The sequence below is a fragment of the Abrus precatorius genome, unplaced genomic scaffold (assembly GCF_003935025.1).
Source record: "Abrus precatorius isolate BTA unplaced genomic scaffold, Abrus_2018 Scaffold4, whole genome shotgun sequence".
Classification (NCBI taxonomy): domain Eukaryota; kingdom Viridiplantae; phylum Streptophyta; class Magnoliopsida; order Fabales; family Fabaceae; genus Abrus; species Abrus precatorius.
Genome location: NW_020874384.1, coordinates 20261972 through 20276975, shown reverse-complemented (window position 1 = coordinate 20276975; position 15004 = coordinate 20261972). Strand labels below are relative to the sequence as shown.

At 31.1% G+C, this 15004-nt stretch overlaps 2 protein-coding genes across 5 annotated transcripts; both read right to left on the bottom strand.

Moving 5' to 3' along the window:
• Positions 1–4173: 4173 nt before the first annotated feature.
• Positions 4174–9984, bottom strand: LOC113864429 (protein FREE1). 2 transcript variants are annotated; one of them, XM_027498114.1, is made up of 10 exons: positions 8830–9984; positions 7938–8024; positions 7704–7835; positions 6291–6422; positions 5856–5921; positions 5650–5760; positions 5356–5445; positions 5205–5235; positions 4785–4855; positions 4174–4684 (listed from the first exon to the last, which is right to left on the bottom strand). In XM_027498114.1, exons 1-10 carry the CDS (start codon positions 9742–9744, stop codon positions 4607–4609), a joined length of 1713 nt encoding a protein of 570 aa, XP_027353915.1. In that variant the 5' UTR covers positions 9745–9984; the 3' UTR covers positions 4174–4606. The 2 variants fall into 2 exon arrangements, with proteins under 2 accessions (XP_027353915.1, XP_027353917.1); XM_027498116.1 differs by having other exon boundaries at positions 4219–4684; positions 5205–5232; positions 8830–9958.
• Positions 9985–10894: 910 nt separating this feature from the next.
• Positions 10895–13913, bottom strand: LOC113865015 (prostaglandin E synthase 2-like). 3 transcript variants are annotated; one of them, XR_003504947.1, is made up of 7 exons: positions 13505–13913; positions 13279–13413; positions 13125–13200; positions 12617–12711; positions 11717–11884; positions 11354–11617; positions 10933–11316 (listed from the first exon to the last, which is right to left on the bottom strand). XR_003504947.1 is itself a non-coding variant. In XM_027499324.1 (6 exons), the coding sequence occupies exons 1-6, from the start codon at positions 13821–13823 to the stop codon at positions 11442–11444; spliced, it is 969 nt and encodes a 322-aa protein (XP_027355125.1). In that variant the 5' UTR covers positions 13824–13913; the 3' UTR covers positions 10895–11441. The 3 variants fall into 3 exon arrangements, 1 of the variants encoding a protein (XP_027355125.1); XM_027499324.1 differs by having other exon boundaries at positions 10895–11617; XR_003504948.1 differs by lacking the exon at positions 12617–12711 and having other exon boundaries at positions 13129–13200.
• Positions 13914–15004: the final 1091 nt, after the last annotated feature.

Sequence of the window (15004 nt, the reverse complement as noted above, 5' to 3'; positions counted from 1 at the left end):
TTTTTAGATATAAATAATTCAAATATAATCCTGCTCTTATGAAATATTATGGATACATTCACATTTTAGAATTATATAAATTAGTTTGTTTACGTGTATCATTACTTGGTTAGAGATTTTTTTAAATAGTTATAGTTCGTTTAAAAAGATACGAAATAGAAAAAAAAAAAAAAAAAAAAAGGAAGAAAATGGTATACGTTCATATCTTATATAGTTAATAACAAGCTTTATATATATATATATATATATATATATATATATATATATATATATATATATAATTTATATTTAAAAAATCACATATATGTTAAAATTTCCCCAATAAATTAATACAAAAAAATTAAACACTAGTTGGGCGCTGTTGTTACATATATGAAAATGCTGCATTAATTCTACTGTGCAACCTTAACATAATCATTAGGTTCTGTCAGTTTCACTTATTTTAAAAAGGAATAAATAATTTCAAATTATTTAATGTGTTTTTTTAATATGTGTGTTTAAGAATATCTGGTAAAAAAAGTGAAATTAAATTAAGTAATAACAATAAAAATTTATTGAAAAATATTAAATTAATTTTTTTATAAATTTTGGATACTTAAAATTAATAAAATTATAATATTTAATATTATCAGTATATTAAATTTTATTATTTTATTTATACCCATCCTTTTTTGTTGGGTCTGAGTTCGTGGGCACGGTGCGCCGCCCTATTCCTCAGGGCACTGTTACTGACTTACTGTATGGTAACATTTTCAGAATTCTAATACTGCCATACACATTTAAGCGATGCTGCGGAACATCACGTTCATTTACTGCTTTGTTATAAAGCAGAATAAGTTAAAAAATTAAAATAAGTTAAATATAATCTAAAAATTTAATAGATAATATATTGTTTAACCTATACAACTATTAATAATTATCAATTAGTTATTTAAAAAATTAAGTTATATGATGCGCGTGCGCACACACAAATTATGAGTAATTTGTCTACCCACATCTGTGATAAATGTGGAAGAACATTTTTTAACCTAATAAAGTAGAATATTGATTATGTTAAAAGATATTACTAAATTATAATTACAGAGACTGCTTTACTCTGCAAGAAGTTATTAAAAAATAACATGTAAGAATTACAAATTTTAAAGCTACTAATAAATCATAAAATCAAATTTAATTTACAGTAATTAGAATCATTCTTCTGATAATAGAATGTAATAGTATATTGCGTTTGTGTTGATAACGTCGATTATTACATTTTTTAAGCTACAGTTTTACCTAATGGCTTACACTTTACTTTAGTTAAAGGATATAAGAAAAATTATTGTAGATGTAATTCAATTGTTTAGCTAAATTTTGTTTACAAACTTTAACACATGAGATATTGTGTCAAATATTTTGGTGTACAACTAAATTAATAAAAAAAGAAAAGAAGAGAGTATAAGTGACAAATCTATTTCTATTTCTCTTCTTATAAGATAAGCAATCTCACATTTATCACCACTCGAAGATATATTAATTTCTTTGTCTATACCATTCAACTGTGAGTGATGTATTGCATTTGCATTATCATTTGTTAATAAAGTGAAGGGTCATTTTCTTTGGGACTATGAAATGGCAGTGAGGTGAGTAAAGACATCCAAAGACAAAGGACCACTTGTGTCTTCTTCGTTCATCCACAATTCTGCTGTTAAAATATAAAATTCAACAATTATATATCAAATACAAAAAAAGAGACATAGGCTTTGGTTGTAAGTAACTATCACATAGGTTTCAGTTGTAAGTAACCATCGTATGGCTGGAAATACAATTTTTTAAATATATTTTTAGTTATTATTGAAAATTTTTAAAAAAATATATAAGTTTTTTTAATTCAATATTTTTTTCATATTTTTATAATTTTAATAAATTTTAATTAATAATTAAAAATATATATTTTAATGCTCTTCTAAAAAATGTTTATTTAAGAAAGTTTGTTCATTTACGACAAAAAAATTACATGCCACGCAGAGCTTTCCACAGCACACTCAATTTAATTTTAGCACAATGATTATCTCAAATTTTGCGTGAGATAAGTGGGCAGAATAGCAAAGGACAAAAAAGAGATATATAAAAAGTATATTGATAAAAAAAAAGTAAATATAAATAGGATTCTTGTTAATCAAAATTTCAAAAGTGTTTATCAAAGAATTACTAAATAAACAGGTTATTAAAACTTATGTAGAAATTGAATTTCAAATTATGCAAATAATAATATTATGTATTTTATGTAGTTTAAATAATATTAATTATTACTATTTCTATTCATATAAAATTTTCAAGTGCAATAAATTGAGAAAATTATTAAATAATCTATAAAAAAACAATTAAATTGTGTAGTGTTTATATATATATATATATATATATATATATATATTCTTTTGAAATAAATAAATAGAAGAAAAACAATATTTTAAACAACTTTTAATGTTTAAGTTTTTAATTAATATATTTAAAAATAGTGAGTAACATTTAATTACAAATAAATTGCAGGGAAATTTGTTTAAGAATCTGAATATTATTTTCATGAATGATGGGGCTTTTTGTCCATCAATAAATTCTTTTGCACTAAAAATACAAAGTATGAATGTTAGGGTCCTTAAATGTGTCTACGTAGTGCCTGTCATACATCTGATGGTTGCGGCAATTACATTTCCGACAATATACTCAAAAGTCAGCAGAGTAGGCAAATGCATTGATTTTTCAAAAGTTAATTTGCAATAAATTTTGTTCAAAATATTATATTATGAAAAAGAATGAACGTAGAAAATAAAAATATCAATGCAATAAAAAAACAAAAACAAAAAAATCTATAAAAGTCATTTGCTACTCATTTGGTTATGTGAAAAATAGAAAATATTTTTAATAGACAATTATACTTTAAAAAAATTATATTTATGAAACGTCATTATTTTATCTTTTTTTCATTTTTTTAATAAATCTTATCAAACAATGTAAATATCATAATTTTTTAATAAAAATTATAAAATAACATTAAATGAAGATGTTGTCCAATTGTCAAGTGAAGAGTTTAACCAGTTAATATCTGACAACAAAGTGAACAAAACACATTGAAAAACTATGATGTACGGGATAAAATGAGAAATTAAAAATTTATAAAAATAATTTAACTTAATTACACTAGCCTATGAGTGTATTATTAATGTTTCTCTTTTTAAGAGATAGATTGTCTTACAAACTCTCAACAATTTTTTTTTAGCTTTTAACAATTTAGTCCAAATGTACTTATCAAAGATAAGAGAGAAATAATGTTACATTTTTTTTAATATAGTAATTTAAAGTACATAAAATTTTAATATTTTTTGTTAAGAGGCTTATATTATAAAATTTTATATATTTATTGATTTAATATCTTCTTTCGACCAAACTCTTTCAATTTAATAAATCGGTAATCGTAGACACCCTGGGTTTAAACAATTAGCAGTAATTAAATTTTATTTAAACAAATATTTATTTTATTTTATAATTATAATATAATTAATATATTTTATTTGATTAAAATTTATAAATTTTACGTCCTTAAATTCAGACTTAAAAACTGATATTAACAAAAAATATTCAAAAAATAAACATATAATAAATTTTTATCAATGTATTTCATCCTCTGATATATGTTTCAGTAAAAACTCACTAATAAGTTTTCATCGCGTCCTTTGGCACATTAGAAAATAATTTTTAATATATTTTTCTTTAAACTCTTTAGACTACTAGTATAAGAGCGAAAAATTATCAAAGGAAGAATACCAATTAATATTTTCTTAAATTTCATATTAACAAATAAATAACTTTTTTCCTTTTCTTTCTCAACAAATAAATAGGAATAAAATAGTATGTATAATTTCTAAAGCAATATTTTGTTATTTGGTTTAATTTTTTATGGTTTAAATGTATTTTATTTTAAAAATATAAATACAGCATGATCCTGACTTGAACTGACCCAAAACAAAACAAAAAATCATATCTACCAATACTAAATGTTACAGGTTTTGATTTAATTTTCTGGCAAACCTAACATAATTATACCCTAACTTGAGAACTTATAGCCCTCCCAAACATTTCCTTAATGTTTTATTATTCCACTTTCAGGGAGATATAAACGATAAAGATAAAAGTTAGAAACAAATGATATTCTGCTATAAATTATAAAACATCACGTAATGTCTCATAAATGCAGCCCAGTTGGCCTAGTGATTTAAAAGTTACCAAATCTCAGAGCTGACGAGCCATCGAATCATCTTAAACCAAAATGAATTTTAACATAGCTATACATGTACAAGTTCAGCATCTATTTTATACAAGCGGACCAACGAATTTGAGGGGGTGAAAAAGAGAAGTAAACAACTAACAAAGCACACCAAGCTCAAAGCACGAAAACGAGAAAAATAAAATGCTGCAGATGAAAATTGGTCATCAAACAAGCCCATAGGTATAATAAACATAAGGCAATCCCCATCATTAATTATCAATGTGCAAGACAGAGATCAGTAAAACAATTGAGTTTTAAACTTGGGAAACATATAGACACCTTCCGTATTAATGCTATCTGAACTCAATGAGCACTCACGAGAAATGGGTGCTGGCAAACTCCACACTCAATGGTCTCTGAACCTGAGCTAGGCACCTGAACCTGCAATAATCACAACAAAGCACCAAATGAAGATGGTGACGGTGATGTAATGATTCTGTGTGGGAGAGAAGCGGGGACAATGGTCATCACTATATCAAACCTGCAGGTGGACTGTGCAAATAGGGCATGCAACTTCCTTCATCCGTCTTCCAGATCCCTCAGGCTTGTAAACTACAAAAATAACAACTTCACTGAGCTGCAGAGATAATTTTCCAAATTTTAACAAAAAATCCAGTTGTTTCACTCATAATCCACACAACAGATTGCTTGAAACCTGCATCCCTTGAGAATTTATGAATCAAAGTCTATATGGGCCCAATTTAGGTAAACTTCTGGATAAGTACTTAGATGAGGTAAAAATCAATATAAAAAATAAAGCATAAAAGCAACTTAAACTCCTAAAATTTAAGAAAGTTAAGTATAACTTCTAAGAAAAGTTTGATTCATTTACTATTTAATTTTTTACCCTTACACGTACTTACTAAGAAGTTTTACAATTAACTAACACAGATGACATTACCTGATAACTTTCGATTTCTCTCCAGCTCCTCCTACCAAGAAATTTACCCGTAAGTAAGATTAACCAAGTAACTAAATAAAGTAGTTATAACCTTCCATGGCCAATAAAAACAACACAGAAACAAACGGTCCCACAGGTTCCAACCATTTACCTGAAGTTTCCTGGCAAGATCCTCATGACTCTGCAATGCAGGTTTACTCGATGACTCTTTAGCACTGTTAAGCCGCTGAGTCACTTCTGCCTATACAGCAACAAAAAACATGGTTTCCAAATTTAGTTTTTCACTATTGACACACTAATTCATTGCCAGTAGGGGAGAAAAGGCCTATACTTGGATATCACATTTAATAGCACTACAACAGTAACGAAGCACAAGCATATTCTACAACACAGTTTTCATTATCTCCAATGTGATTGAGAGAAAGCCAACAAATATTAAACATACCATGCACCGGTCACAAACTCGAACTGGTTGAGCATTCTCATCAGAAGTTAGAGCAATTCTACCATGCGTACATTTGTCACAGAAAATATCACCACAGTTCCTACAGTGATGCTGTGAGAAGCATGAAGAGGACTATGTCATTAGAAACAGAGCACACACAACAGAAAATATTGCTTGAAAAAGGAAACAGCCACAGGGGGATCAACCTTACGAACAAAAGCCCCAAAGTCAGTGCCACATGCTGTACATTTTGAGACAGCTTCATCTGGGACCTATACACAAACAGAACCAGGTAAGAATTTTAATTTTGTACAAGAAACAATGAACACGTAACATAGCTGAACTGAAGCAGGTTAGTACAGTTAGTCAATTAATTTCCTTTAAGATAAACTATTATTCAGAAACATTCCATGAGTCAAAAGGGGGAAAACATAAACATTGATATTTAAATCAACAAAAATACCAACTTCAACAACAATATATGTTCAAACAACCACAATCCACTACAACAGTGCATCCTAGAAAAAAAAAATGGCTTCAAATGAAAAAACAAAATTCATAAAACCCAAATGCATTAGTGTCCTTTAATGAGACAAGGGGAAGAGAAGACAGCTACAGAGCAAGATTGCATCTAATATTACCCAATGATCCTTCTCTTCATTGGCAGGTTTAATCAGATTCATCCAATCGCCAAACCCTTTCTTTCTTTCTGCAGGCTGTTCATTTATTTTCACTGATTCAACAGGCCTCTTGCTTCCACCCATTTCCTTGAACTGCATTAAGGAAATAAGGGTAATTAAGACCATATATAACAAGATTCCCAGTATTGAAAACAATTTAGTAGATGATAAGTAGCCAAAAAAGCCCAGAAAAAGATAGACTGCAAGCTGTTTAATAAGAAAACCTTTAGTGGCCAGGAATAATGTTAAGTTTTTATATCATTGCAAGAGGGATGGTAGAAACTATATGACAGCTTTTAAAGAATATGAACTATAGTAATTGAACATTATGTCCCATTTCATGCATACTGATTCAGTTATTCAACTCTTATATTTAAGGATTAATATGAAAATAATTTAACGACATTGAACTTTCACATGTACTAAAATTGCAACTAGTTAAGGATTTTAGGTATAAATCTTTGTTTGCCAGTGTCAACAGCCAAAATCATCAATTCATGATTACAGATTACAGATCGTATGTCAATAACAAAAGTAAATTTGACATCACTCCAAAAAAGTACAGATAAAGTGCACTCAAGCACCAAATTGATTGGATTTTTGGGTAACCCATATTTATTGCTAGTTCAGAGGGCTAAGCATGCATTGCATTTTCATGAAGTCAATTAGTGAGAAAAAGTTGAGACAGACATGTAACAGAAAATATAACAGAAAGACCATATCCAATGGTAATGAAATCTTAAGAAAATAATTTAAATGTCATGGGCAAAAAGATGATCTTCTATGTAGCTTTTCAAAGAGATAGACCCTCACCACAGTATAAGGTATATTTCAGGAAGAGATTCAAGAGAGAAACGGGATCCAAGCCCAAGACAGTACGGTACACATTAAGACTTAAGCTAACTAACTACCTACGTGGCAAGGAATGCTGATTGTGGGAAAGAAATTCAGATAGATCATAGCCATGTATAGGGAAGAGACTAAGCAAGGGGAATGGAGAGTATGACAAGGTTTTGGGAGAGAATCAGGCGCTCTTGAAACTGCTTGAGTTATCCATATTTGTCTGATATTGTCATCTATCATTCAAATTAAAGCCCCACTGTTACTGGATTTTTTTTTTCTGACATCAATACAATAGAGAAGATATAATTAATAATTCAGCTAGTTCTCTATTTTCCTTTACTTCTGGTCTTGTTATCTATCAGATTGTAACTCAAACAAGCCAAGAAATTACAACTAGATCTTGTCCCAGTGTAACCTTGAAAAATAAAAAAGCCAAATCTTCCAACAGATTTTTAAATAAACATGCTCTAACGTAATTTATCAGAAAAACAAGAACTATTGTTATAAAATAAAGTTGAAAATTCTGAATACCTGTATGGTTGCAGCAGTCACAGTATCCAAAAGTGTGTTAGTAGTGTAGCTATTGGATTGCAATCTGATTCGTCTTGGCTCAATGTCCACCGGGCTCTTTGACCAAAATGCAAAGGTAGATGAATCCATTCTCTGCACAATTCAACAAGAAAAATATTAGATCTAGATAAAGACTATCAGAAAAATAATTAGATTGATATAGTGAAGTTTAGTAAAGGAAATCAAGAAGCTCACATCACATCTTGTTACATTCTCAAGAGGATATATTCTCAAAGTCCGACTGGTATATGGATCCAACATACGAATTCCATCCAAACCAATCTGAGAGAACAAATATTAACAAAGTTACAAAGCCAGATCAGTAGCAATGAATGCAAATCAGACAATATTCTGAGCATCTTTGTGTGGACAAAATTTCCGGATTTCCTGTGTAAGCCCTTAGTCTCCCATAAAATTTACTGTAACAGTTAGTAGAAAAAAGAGTGATATATGAACAAAGGCATGACAGAGCTTTGTTCATTTCTTTACACGAATATGTAGTATCATATTCAAAAGAAGAGAGTAATCCATTAGTTTTAGAATAATTATTAAAAGTTCTAAATATCAGCAAACTTGTCTGGACTGAAATTACTACTATTTTGGCTCAAGGTCACAAACCAGATCCAGCATTGACCTACTTATACGAAAGATCACTCAGCCATTCAATAGTCATCCAATATCCCAACAGCTAGGAAGCAAAGGCTGGTTTAAATAATTGTCGTACCTATGTCAAACACATCCGTATTCATAGATACTTTGGAAACTCTTGACTGCATTTTGCTTCTTTTTTTAAAAGATTTTATGGATATAAATGAAAATACAATAACAATTGGATAAATGATAGTATTTTATCAGCGAATACTTGCTTAACACTAATAATCATTATGTTAGTGTCCCCGTGCCATATTAGCTATGCCGCCAAGCCTGACTAACTATAGTAATTACAACAACAGAGTAAACGAAACAACTCAACTCCACTGAATTGCTGTGATCCGATTCAAAAACAAGTGAAATTGAAGCCTAAACCAGTAGAATAAAATACACAGCCATAACAAATAAACAGCTCTCGTTGCTATCCTCTTCATACCTGACAGAGAACATCCATAGTGCTCTGACCACCACTCTCTGCCAACAGCTTCACCCGAAATTTCTGCACGCCACCTTTCACGTCTTCTTGGGTATCAGCCTTTGGCACTGCCTTCACAATCTTCCCCCCAACAGAAGTTTCCTTCTGAGAGGGGAAACTGATTGACCTCCCATAATCATCAAACGCTGACCACGTCGACGATTTCGGCGCAGTGCCTCGCGCCCCATATGGTTCCACTTTGCCCCCTTCATAAGCATACACACCATCTCCATAACCTTCTTCACCGCCACCTTCGTACCTCGAAACGCTGCCATCGTGACGCTTCCCATAATAATCGGATCCCAAATCGGAACGGCTCCGATTAAAACCACCATATCTATCATCGAAAAAGCCACTCCCATGATCGGGCTTCACCGGATTATCGTATGAGGCTTCGTATGCTGGAACCGGAGGAACGGAGGATCCAGCTGTGTGGCCGTAAGGAGCGGAATTATATAAGGAAGAGTACGAAGCAGTGGAATTGGGGGTGGAAGGAATTGATGAAGGGGGCGGGGCGTAATTGGGAGGCGTTTGCTGCTGATCATAGGGTGGGAAATAGGGTTGAGAGGGTGGTGGTTGGTAAGAAGGGTTGGATTCGAAGTTGGAATTGAAGGGAGGCAAATTAGGGTTGGAGGAAGACGGAGGGTAGGAAGGAGCGGTGGGTGGAGTAGGATCGGGGTTCTGCGAGTAGGAAGGGGGATAGGATGAGGGGTAAGGGGTGTAATCGGAAGGAACGTAATTGGGAGTGAAGGGAGGTGCAGAAGCGTAGGGATTGTTGGGGAGAGGATCGGAAGGCACAGGGTTGGGGTTAGGGTTAGGGTTTTGAAGATGAGGGAATTGGTAATATGGAGCGGAACTGTAATCTCCTTGTTGCATCGCGGATTGCAGGGTAGGGTTTTGATGTTGTTCTTCAGAAAGCTGTTTTGGAAACAGGTGATGATTGATGATGATCAAGCCTCAGGATTTGAGGGAGAAAGGAATAAGAAGTGGTTTGTGAGGTGTGTTTCGCGGGACACGCAAGCTGTAGAAGAAGCGATGAAGGTGTCGTTGCGCAATGTCGTTGGAATTTACTCACTGGGAATCAGGTGCCAAATAAACAAATCCGGTAAATATTATGAATCATTCGCCCTCATAACTTCCTTTTTATTGGGTCAGTCGGTTACACAATGAGAAACCATAGTGCTACAGATAATACAATAATTACTAATCTAATTATTTAAAAAATTTATCTTTATCTATTAGATTTTAAATTTTTATAAGTAGTTTTGAGCGTAATACAAGTTTAGCAAATTTAATATATTTTAACCTTGAGTGTACCGTTAGTATAAACATTAATAGAAGCCTCTACTATCTACTATCTATTGACTGAAACTATTGAGAATTCTAAATTTATTTTAAATTATCTCATTTATAAATCTTACTCATAACTTTTAATAAGTTTTAATTTTTAATAATAAAATTATTTAAAATACTGTGTTAAAGAGTACAAAAAATCTTTTATAAATGTCATTTGAGTTGTTTTTTTTTTTTAATTATTCTTCGAGTGTATGATACCATTGTGCAACATAATAGTAAATTGTTCATTGTTGCACAATTGTTCATGTTAATATTCCACTGCATTTTTCCTATTTGTTATACTAATATTTATTAATATTTTGTATATATTTTGTATCAATATTATTACTATGTAAATATAAATACATCATCAATAAAATATACATTAGTTAAATGCAGTTATAATATTATCTAAAACTTTAGTTTAATCTATTTAATGAAGCATCTATAGATGTTTGAATAATCCGTAGGAAGGAGAAATGACATCAAAAGGGACCAAATAGATTGTAAAGTTTGAAAATTGCGTACCCTCGTTACATTTTTTTCATCTATAAGATTTTCTTTATTAAATATTATAAATAAAGAAAATACATCTATATTTAGATACTTTCTTTATATAGAATTATCCACAGAAAGTTATAAAAGGTTATAGCAAAAGCTCGAAAAACATGTAGAAAGACAAACCAAATGCAAAAATAATAATGATAAACTAAAAATTATCCATGTTCAAGTACATACTAGTTCGGTAGTTCCTAATGAAATATTTTTCGTCTAAGCCATGTATACAACTGCAAGGCAAGCTTAAAATTCCAAGAATAATTGTATCGTGTACTGCTTGAATTTACATGTGCTAGCCTTTTAAGAGACATCCCTGATCCTTGTGTACTCGAGCGTGTTCCTTTTGTCTCTCTCCAAGAAAACTTGAGCGTGAATATTACTAGTGATTTCATATCTAAATCAGCATGGCCCTCACTCCCTATGCTTAAAAACTGAATAGGACAGAAAATGTTAAAACAGTTAAAGCAAGAGAAAATTATTGTGATCGTTCCAGAGTCAGAGAAATCTTTTATTGAATGCATGCCAGAATTTGCCAGAACAGTATGCGATCGCAAATCACCACTATGGCCGCAAGATAAATTACTAGAGCAAAGCATTTATCATTTACTAAGACTCATCAAACTTGAAGAATAAAACTTATTTCACCTCCCCATATAACATTGCTCATCAATTCATAGATTTCACTCATTATAGCTATGCTCGCTCGCCCTAGAAGACGGTCCTATTGCACCTTCCATATCACAAAACCATTTCCCAATCCGTGTGTGCTCTACCATATCTCTACCCGACTTGAGGTGGCGAATTGGTCTTAAAACACCAAAGACAGCAAGATCTGCTAAATTAGGATCCGACCCACCTGCCAAAACCAACAATATAAGCACTTACAAGTGTTCATGGTAATAATGTACGCACCTAACTTATTGTAGCAAATGTGAATCATGTTAGTTGAACATACCAAGAAATTTTCGGCCCTTCAAAGCATCAACCCATTGTTCAGCCGCTCCATATAATGCTGCACGCTCATCACTGATGTTGTGTTTCTTCCTCAATTTCTTTGACACAAAATACATAGCTGCAGCCCCACCATACTTTGCTACCAACCTCTCAGATAAAGTGAAATTGCCTGCATATTTTGAGGGAAACTTCTAAAATTGTTTACACACCATAACATGCTAGACTGCAGGATAAAAAGCAAATAAGGTTAAGAGAGAGGAAAGTAGCAAAGAGTGAAGGGGAGTGATTAAATTAATCTGGCATGTATGTATTGCCTTATAAAAGGCATACAATTAATATAGTTTTCAATGGTTGGATTAAAGCTTCCTCTCTGTCTCTCTTTTGGTGTGCCTCAAGTTCAAGATATACAATCATTACAGACATGGAGCGGTGGTGATACAGTCGTACAGGGTTACATAAATCTGAAGAAGCAAAACAGTTTGATGAATCATGTCTGTTTAGCATTATGCATCCAGAGGGACAGGTTACTTGTTAGTACTTAATATCCATTCCAGTATGCATATTTTACGGTCACTACAGAATAATCAACTTTGCATGAAGTAATTGAAAATAACAAAGAATTATCAGATCTAATAACGAATTCTCTCCATATTCAGAAAATGACAGAGTAAAACACTGATTAGGAGAAAATTAATATGCTTCAAACTTTCAAAGTGTTTCAAAACTGTATGAGGTCAGTCAGAAACACATAATCTGCTTACAATTCATATATTAGCTGCAACCTACAATCAACAACACAGCATCATCTGTGCTTATACGTTAAACAATCTTTTTGTTTTCCATTCTGAAAGTAAAAAAAAAATTACAGTTTACAACAGAAAAACTTTTATTCAAAACTTACCGTGAGTGGTGATATATTCAAATGATTCAAGAGCTTCCGGAACAGTTCGATATATGTTTGGCGACAAGATATGCACCAAGTGATTATCCACCCACCTATACAACAAGTCACACCCATCATATGCTCACATGATACACAAATAGGCAGTGTTTAGAAGAACTTATGAAAACTTTATAGAAATAATTCATTATTCTATTAGCTCTTTCCAACTTATTTTAACAAGCTTCTTTGTATAGCTTATAAGAATAAGCACTTTATAGCTTATTTAAAAAAAAATTATGGTCAAATTTATAGGAGAAATTATAAAAAGAACTTATTAAATAAACACTTTCCAAACACACCCTAATCTTGCATCCAATGTTACAAAAAGACCACCAACAGTTGCAACGTAACCACGCTTTACCAAAGAAGAGAGAAAATGTTAAGCAACCAAGTAGCCCAAAAATTTATTAAAAAAAAAAAAAGATAAAGAAGAAAAATCATTAGAAAACGATAATAACCAACATACTCACGCCACTTTTTCTCTTCGTCTGCATTTAGGTCATAATCTGGACGTATCCTTTTAATCAACTTATCAATTATGTCTGCAAAATAAAAATAAATAAATAATAGGCACCTGAAAAATACACACAAATGAAAGCATTAAAAAGAGAGTTATGAACCTGAAGAATCAACCATTTGTTCCCCATCAACGGTCACAATAGGCACCTTCTTGTACTCAGACCACTTAATCTCCTTCTTGTTGATCGGATTTACCTCCACAATTTTGTACGGAACATCATAATAGTCTAGAAACGCTGGGAAAATCAATAAAATAAATTAAGAAATTTAATCTTTAATTAAGATAAAATTCCGATTAATTAACTATAATTTGTAACAGAATTTCACCTTTAACCTTGTTGCAGAATGGACAAGCCTCGTATTGGAAGAGGACGACTTGTTTGGGTTTGAAGCCCACTTCGGAACCCTTGGCATGGTGGTCTTGGGCCAGCGACGTAGCAGCAGAAGAAGTATATGTAAAGCCTGTGACGCTGCGAGAAACAAAGGGACTTGACAGGCCCAAAGGATGAAAGATCTTGCGAGGGTTAGGACTAAGGCATGTGGTGGCATAGGGAGCCACTCGCGGTTGTCGGTGGAGGGTGGCAACGGCGGTGGAATTGCTGCTTAAGGCTCTGCCTATAAATATGGTTCTGTTCACCCCTCTCATCCTCGCTATTCGGTAATCTGCCAAACGCACTCTGCAAAATCACTGTAAGAAGAGGGACCGTTTGGCAATCAGGATTATATACTACAGGGTTTAGGGTTTTTCTTCTTAATTTAAATAAATAAATAGGACCCATCCCATTACCCAACTTAGGCTGTTTTTTTTTTTTTTAATGTGCTTTTTGGGTCAGGTTAACGTATGGTTTGTGGACAAAAAACTAAAACAAAGGTTTATATCACTATGTCAATATGGGAAATCATACTCATTCGTGTGTTGTTTTTATTTTTAATAATACTGATAATGTTCTTAGTAATGTAAGTTTATAATTTATTTAAATTTTCTTAACTTGTTTTATTAATACGTTGATAGAGTTATTTGGTGAAAAAAAGAGAGGATAATTGACAGTTTTTAAAAACTAATTTATAAAAAAAACACTATAAATGACATTTATATTTTATTTTATGAAAGTAGTTAAAAGTTTATAACTTAATTAATTGATTAATTTAAATTTATTCAGTAAAGTCAGTTATGCAACTAGTTAAAATGTTTCAAATAACTCAATAAAAGTTAAGACGAATTTGTATGAGTACACGTTATTTAGAAAGTCAAGAATGGAAAAATAGTTTGGTTATTAGCTTTCAATATGATAAATGCTAATTCTAGTAATTTTTACAAACTAACTTTAAAAAAACACATTTCTTTACTTTTTATTTATCAAGCACATTAGTTTATTAAAAAATTACAAGTTTTTAAATAAATTATAATTTTCTATTGTTGAACTCACTTTTAACTTATTCAAAGTAGATACTGTTGTTTTATTCATTTTCACTCTTGACCTTTAAATTTTTTTTTATTATGAAAGTGCTCGCAACTTAATTCATCAACGATTTAATAATTTGATAATTTTAGAAAAAAATGTTTACCTCACTTTCAAGACCGGAGTTAAAGCAGTTAATAATAATATTTTAATAAAAAAATATATTAACACTAATTCTTAAAAGTTGAGTTTAAGCAATTACTAAATTTAATTTTTAATAAAAAAAACATTTTTTTCTTTCTTATAACTTTAATATAATATTTTTTTTAAGAATTTTTTATTCTTTCAATTACTTAAACTTAACTTTAAAAATTGTAGTTAATAAATTTCTTTAAGTGTTAACACTAGCCCTTATATATGAGTTTAA

Bases quoted from the DNA above. Each gene is read 5' to 3' on its own strand.
- LOC113864429 (XM_027498114.1), bottom strand. From the start codon at position 9,744: ATGCAACAAGGAGATTACAGTTCCGCTCCATATTACCAATTCCCTCAT. The intron at 7,836-7,937 runs GTGAGCTTCTTG...TGAATTGTGCAG, and splicing joins AGAATGTAACAAGATGTGAT to AGAATGGATTCATCTACCTT. The intron at 5,761-5,855 runs GTTGATCCCCCT...TGCTTCTCACAG, and splicing joins TTGGGGCTTTTGTTCGTAAG to CATCACTGTAGGAACTGTGG.
- LOC113865015 (XM_027499324.1), bottom strand. From the start codon at position 13,823: ATGAGAGGGGTGAACAGAACCATATTTATAGGCAGAGCCTTAAGCAGC. The intron at 12,712-13,124 runs GTATGTTGGTTA...CTTGTTGTATAG, and splicing joins GAAGAGAAAAAGTGGCGTGA to GTGGGTGGATAATCACTTGG. The intron at 11,618-11,716 runs GTATGTTCAACT...TGGTTTTGGCAG, and splicing joins GAAGGGCCGAAAATTTCTTG to GTGGGTCGGATCCTAATTTA.